At 34.1% G+C, this 7,037-nt stretch overlaps 1 protein-coding gene across 1 annotated transcript; it reads right to left on the reverse strand.

Moving 5' to 3' along the window:
- Positions 1–1,053: 1,053 nt before the first annotated feature.
- Positions 1,054–3,494, reverse strand: LOC147290111 (glutathione S-transferase DHAR2-like). The gene is made up of 6 exons (XM_086234794.1): positions 3,335–3,494; positions 3,150–3,240; positions 2,861–3,004; positions 2,421–2,538; positions 2,181–2,321; positions 1,054–1,295 (listed from the first exon to the last, which is right to left on the reverse strand). The coding sequence occupies exons 1-6, from the start codon at positions 3,390–3,392 to the stop codon at positions 1,209–1,211; spliced, it is 639 nt and encodes a 212-aa protein (XP_086090920.1). The 5' UTR covers positions 3,393–3,494; the 3' UTR covers positions 1,054–1,208.
- Between the last annotated feature and the right edge of the window lie 3,543 nt (positions 3,495–7,037).

Consider the following 7,037-nt stretch of genomic DNA (forward strand, 5'->3'; position numbering starts at 1 on the left):
ATTATTTTGTGATATTGGGAGATGCTTTTCACGTATGCAGGCCTAGAAGAAGAATATCATCCCAAAAAAAAAAAAAACAAGGCCTAGAAGAAAAGGCTCGGTCCTGTAAAAAGGCCAGTAGTAGTTCGACTCAATAATGAGTTGTAGGACCGACCCGACCCGACCCAAAATTAAACAGTACGCTAGTAAGAGAAAACAACACTGGGGCTCAAATTGAGAGAGAGGCCCAAAAACACCTAGCTTCATAGATAAAAAGCCCACAAAAGACCAGCAACATGCAAACCGAACCAACAGGTGTGTGCAGTCAATTTGGTTCGATCAGGTTTTCATTTATTTATTTTTGTTCTCAAGAGTGACATATTAGCATCACCTATTCTACTCCACCCACCCAAATTTTAACCAAAAAGGAAAGATTCATCTTACCCAAACAAAAAATAAATAAAAAAATGGCATGGCAACAACATCCCAAGGCAACATCTCCAATCCACCTAGGGGCACTGCCCTTAGTACCCATTTAGACAGGGGCAAAGGGGTCAATTGATGAACTTAAATTCTTTCCAATATATGTGTGTTTGTAGAAATGCCTTAAAATAAGTAACTAATTTTTCAAGGAGGGAGCACGTGTGCTTCTTCATCTCACCCCATAAGTAAAAATTCATGGATGCACCACTACTTTCAGAAATGGGGTGCTCAAATCATGGCATGTTTTGATTCTCAATCCATAGGCCAAGAGGCCCAAGACTTTTGGGCCTACTGATGTTCAAATAATGTCAATAATGGCATCGGGTGAAGTAGTTGGCTTGGTTAGGGTCAGATTTACATATAAGAGTAGCTGGGCTTGCTTCATTGTAGAACATTCCAGTTTAGGTATTTCTCCAACCAAATCAAACATTAAGAAAAACACAACCTTAAACAACCCTTTAACCCGTCTCTCTTTGCTTTCAGAAAGTAAATGCGTAAGCATGAGTCCATGAGCAACGGCTGTTTAGCACTAATGACTAATTACTGTATATTAATGCTGCAAATAGCATACACTGCATGGACGTTACCGAGTTATAGCAAATAGTGCAACAGCTAATATATTAATAATAGACTGAGATTAAAACATTTATTAGACATGGTGTTTAGCTTCCATTGTCTGACATACATAAGTCTGTCTCACACATTACACAACTAAACTTCAGAGGAACCTATAATCTACAACTATTTCATGGATTGACCTTCGGCTCCCATCCTGCAATAACATATTTCTCTGCAGGGAGGGTCTTCACAAAAGATTCCCTTGAGAAGAGCGACTGCAAATTAAGATTAAGATTAGAAAACATATATTAAATGTCATTAGAAAATCAAATGTTTAAATTGTCCACTTGACTATATTTAAACTAGCACACAAAACAAGAACAATATATATATATATATGTAGAGAGAGAGAGAGAGAGGAAGTTTTCTTTCTCCACTATTTAGAAAAGCAGAGTAAATGCAGATGGGAACCAAATTCCCCCTATCCTTAAGTTGAACTTGAACATCCATATTTCATTTGAGGTAATGCATATCACTTACATTTAGGATGTGTAAAGCACTTGAAAGTAATGAAAGGTTCACAACAATTTTACTGTATTGACAATTGAGCTTTACCAATGCTGGTCACCATTAATTAGAACAATTGCCTGGCACCAGTGCTTTCACAAGCAAGCCCTTACAAGGAATATGCTAGTTCTAATTCTTACACACTGAGCATAGCACAGGAAATGATTCAATGCATCAATGTGCACAACCAAATGAATGAGAGAGAGAGAGAGAGAGAGAGAGAGAGAGAGAGAGAGAGAGAGAGAGAGGGTGTTGTGGTGAAGGGAGAAGAAGGGGAGAAGAAGAGATTAGCATCAGTTTCCACAAAAATAGATTAACCAATCACACTCACAGTGACCAACTTCAGGAGCACAGTTTCCACACAAATAAATTAAACCACCTAATCTCACTAAGCAGGAACCACATCTTATTGCAATAAATTAAGCCTGCTAGCTATGAGAACAGAGCTAAAAGATGAATAACCATGTAGACAATATCTATACGAATACGAAATCTTCTCCGACTTATAAAGCATACATGCCAAACCATTTTTTACCGGAGAACATAAAATATACTGCTCCAAGTATGCAAAATCATGCACGAGAATTACATACCTCTGCATACTTATGGTAATGGGTCAAGTCTTCAGGGACAGTCCACTTCTTGAAATGGCCGAGAGCTACCTTGAGATGGTACAGTTTTGGTGCCAAGCTTAGATCAGCAGCAGTGACCTTCTCCCCAGCAATATATGGACCCTGGGTTCATCCTAAGCAAATTAGCGCATATTCCAAAGCATATACAAAGACCCCATTTTTTCAGAAAATAATTGTATTATTCTTTATGTAAACACATACATGTGCCTTAAGATGCTCATCCAATGCCTTCAGTTCATTAAGCAAAGCCTGTTCTGACCCATCATTGGGATCCTTGCTCTTCACGAATGTCACAAATGACCCAAATATCTTTGAGCCCCTGCAAATTCACCACAAGGGTCCCAAAATATTCAGAAATCAAGAGAGCTTTACAAATTCAAGTCAAGCAAACCATTACAACTAACAGGACATATCAATAAAAGTTCTTTGGTTGATATACATTATGAAAAGAAAACATTTGAGATAAAGCCCCTATAATGTTAGTGATCAGCTAAAGTTTCAAACTTTAAAACTTATAAAGATTAAGTAAATAACAATATCCATGACATTAAAAATAAAAAAGGTAGGTTCCAAATGTGTGTGTGTGTGTGTTTGAGAGAGAGAGAGAGAGAGAGAGAGAGAGAGAGAGAGAGAGAGCCTACACAGAAGCAAATTCAGGAGGAGTTTTGAGAGAGGGTTCAGGGTACTTTTCCTCAAGAATCCCAACAATCACATCAGAATCAGCCACCCATTTGTCATCGAACTTCACCACAGGCACCTTTCCCTCTGGGTTCACCTCCGTTAACCTACAAATCATCAACAACAGCAGAAACCCATTTGCTCAAACACTCCAAAAAACAAATCACAAGCCATTAAAATAGAAAAATCATAAATTTGCATAGCTGTGTGCATGTGCGTGTTGGGTTAGAAATTCAAAACTCAGAAATATACCATTTGGGTTTGTCGCTGAGATTGATCAGGTGCAACTTGTAAGGTACTTTCTTCTCCTCCAAAGTCAGGAGAACTCTTTGGGTGAAAGGGCCTATTAGAAAACCGAAATTTTTGCGAAATTAACAAAATTTGATTAAAACCCAAAAGGAAAAATGAAAGAAAGAGAAAAAGGAGTGTGATCGTACAGTCCCCAGGAACATCAGGAGCACCGACAGCAGCCTTGGCAGCGACCTCAAGAGCCATTTGAGAATTGATAGCAGGGGAGACTGAGAGAGTAGAAAATGAGACAGACAAGCTGCTGAGCGAAGAAGCTGCTGAGGATGTGGGTATTTATTAACTTCGTGGGTCGAATGGGTCGGTGTTGGACCCGAACTCTAAACCACCAAACTTGGTAGATCATTTATATAAAAATGAAAAATAAAAAATTGAGCTCAAATATAATCAATTTTTTTGCTCAAATCTATTTGTTGAAAAGAGTTTCTATTTGTCAAAATTTTCAAATGTATTTTAAAATTATAAAGGGGTGTGAGAAAATTATGATATTTAAATTTTGATGGTGATGTGAAAACTGAAAAGTAGGTGTTGGGTGCACAATGCAATATGATTTCTCGTTTAGAAAAATTATTTCTCGTTTATGTAATGTTCTATTTCTGATATACCATACCGTCACGTGGTGTAATCAATTCAATGATTAAGAATATTGTTAAACGATATATTTATATTTGTAAAGTATAATATTAATAACATTTACCAATTCTATAACACATAAATTGATTATACCATATGACAATGTATGATTATACAAAATATTTTTCTAATTTTGGACTCGGTTTATATGTTGTGTTTGGATTTGCATTAGCCATTTGGGATTGTTAATTGAAAATTGACTTTCTAACAAAAAGAAATGACTTTAAGTGCATATTGAATGTGCATATTTAAGTGTTTTTGGACCTGCATATTGACTTTAACCCTGTCTTAGTTTTACAATCATATTATTTAATCTTTAAATGTATTGTCCTCACATATTCTTTATATTTTGTGCATCATTGTAGTTCGGTCTCTTAATTTAAGTGCCTTTATAAATAATTTAGATTCTCATATATTACAAATTTTGGGGTCATAGATATATGAATCTAACCCATATACATCCTAAAAGTATTATGAATTTGTCTACTCTTTTATTAAATAAAAATAAATAAGAAATCTGAATTTTTTATAAATAATAAGTTAATAACCAACATGAAATGAAATGAATTTTTTTTTTTTTTCTGGTATGAGAAAAAGGCTTACTTTTTTATTATTTAAATTACATATTAATTTGCAAATATGAGTGATCATTTGCTTTGTTTCATTTTTTTTTTCTCTCTTTCTTTTGGTATTTATGTGAATTGTTATTGGCTGAGTTACCAATTAAATTAATTCTCCAACTAGACCTTTAACTTGGCAACGACATTAACATGTCCATTTTGTTGCTTATCTGTCGAGCAGTCAACCACAGACTGTCGAGAGCAAATTTCACCTTTCCACATCTTCACCATTGTACAGTTTCTACTCACACTTTTGGTCCCCGAGAGCTAAATTCAAATATACTTGATTTTTTTTATTTGGCTGACAATACAATACATTAATGATTATTGATTATGAACATGGTCTTTATTTTGGCCACATTCTTATATGCCACGTGATGATTGTTTTAGCCGCAGTTGGTTGTCGTATTAAATTATTAATCATTTATAATTTTATACCAATCAAAATTGAAAAATTTGAGATATATAAAAGAAAAAAATAATATATCACTTTAATCTACTTCTTATGTGACTAATACGTGATCAATTAATGTAAAACCCGTAGCCTTATTTGGTGTATAGGATAAGATTAGATAAAATAAATAGATAAATTCATGTCTATTCAAGAAATAGTAAATAATTAATAACCCCCAATTAGTAGTAGAGTTATTTCAAAACCTCCGGTGTTTTTAGAATTTATTGATACCCCCTTAGTTGGGGTTTAATTTTAGTCGCCGCCCCCTAAATCTCTGATCAATATGAAAACAATATTATGTTCTTTAATCTTAGTTGCCCAAACAATATTATGTTGTTTAATCTTAGTTGCCCATGCGTGCCTTGGTCCACGCGCTGCTCACTAGCCCATGCGTTACTTCTCCATCCTGGCCCACATGCTACATAGCCTATGTTGCAGTAAAAATTAACTAAAGAAAATAAAGCAGCTATGGAGAATCGAACACAAGACAAGTGGAATAAACATACAACTCCCAACCAACCCAACTACACAACAAGTTGAAATAATAAATGGATTAGTTTAATTTATAGAGTTTAACAAATATTAAATAATTACAATAAAAAAAGTCTATATACTATCATATATTTATAATAGAGATTGTACACAATTACTAAACAATAACATGCAATTAAATCCCATAAGCCTAATAAAACCTAAAACTAAAATTTAGAAAAAAAAAAAAAAAACGAAAAGGCCGAACATACAATATACAAGCTTGTTACAAAATAATTACGATTTTTAAAATTTCAACATTTTCACTTTCCCAAATTTCAATTTCACACATATCATAATCAATAATAATGAAATTAGATTGATCACAATGAAACTGAATCAATCACATTGAAACTGAATCTCCCACTGAAACGGAATCGATCACACTGAGATTGAATCAATCACACTGAAACTGAATCGATCACACTGACATTGAATTGATCACACTGAAACGGAATCGATCACATTGAGATTGAATTGATCACACTGAGATTGAATCAATCACACGTACTGAAACTGAATCGATCATATTGAGACTGAAATCGATCACACTGAAACTGAATCTCACACTGAAACGGAATCGATCACACTGAGATTGATTCAATCACACTGAAACTGAATCGACCACACTAACATTGAATTGATCACAGTGAAACGGAATCAATCACATTGAGATTGAATCGATCACACTGAGATTGAATCAATCACACTGAAACTAAATCGATCATACTGAGACTGAATCGATCACACTGAAACTGAATCTTACACTGAAACTGAATCTCACACTGAAACTGAATCGCTCAGACTGAAAATGAATCGATCATACTGAAATTGAATCGGTCATATTGAGATTGAATTGATGACACTGAAACTGAATCGGTCACACTGAGATTGAATTGATGACACTGAAACTGAATCGATCACACTGAAACTGAATCTCACACTGAAACGAAATCGATTACACTGAAAACTGAATCTTACACTGAAACTGAATCGATCACACTACTATATAACATGCCTTTATATGTGAAAAAAATTATAATAATTTGCACACAATTAAAGGTGACTCAAACCCAAGTCAAGCACGAGCAAAAAATAGTTACACTAATTTTCAATAAAAAATTAATTACACTATTTTGCAATAAAAAATAGTTACATTAAATTTGCAATAAAAAATTAATTAAACTAAATTTGAAACAAAAAAAAAAATACACTAAATTAGCAATAAAAAAATAATCACACAATTTTTAAAATTAAAATAGAAATAAGAAGATTTCTTATCTTTTAAAATGTGTATAAATATCATTAAATACCTATCTTGGCACATCAAAGTCTTCGGTTTCAGGTGGTAAGGTGTTGGGTAATCTCTTGAAACCTTTGTGTCTTGGGTTTGAATTCCCCTTTGAAGCCAAATATTTACTTTTTACTGAATTAAAATAGTGGGTGGGTGGGCTGCATCAGTTAGGCTCGCGTGTGTCAGATGAGCTGAGTAAGGTGGGTCTTGGTGTGCGTATGTTAAGGTCAATTTGGCATTATATTGTAGGGGTTAAAAAGGAATTGTAAATATTAGGGGGTTTTGAAAAGAGTTTTTAAATG

Source organism: Dryas octopetala, chromosome 3 (assembly GCF_963921425.1).
Source record: "Dryas octopetala chromosome 3, drDryOcto1.1, whole genome shotgun sequence".
Classification (NCBI taxonomy): domain Eukaryota; kingdom Viridiplantae; phylum Streptophyta; class Magnoliopsida; order Rosales; family Rosaceae; genus Dryas; species Dryas octopetala.

Excerpts from the sequence above, each read along its gene's own strand:
- LOC147290111 (XM_086234794.1), bottom strand. The coding sequence starts at position 3,392 with ATGGCTCTTGAGGTCGCTGCCAAGGCTGCTGTCGGTGCTCCTGATGTT. Across the intron at positions 3,241-3,334 it reads TCCTGATGTTCCTGGGGACT|GCCCTTTCACCCAAAGAGTT; the intron begins GTACGATCACAC and ends GTTTTCTAATAG. Across the intron at positions 2,322-2,420 it reads ATGAGCATCTTAAGGCACAT|GGTCCATATATTGCTGGGGA; the intron begins GTATGTGTTTAC and ends GGATGAACCCAG.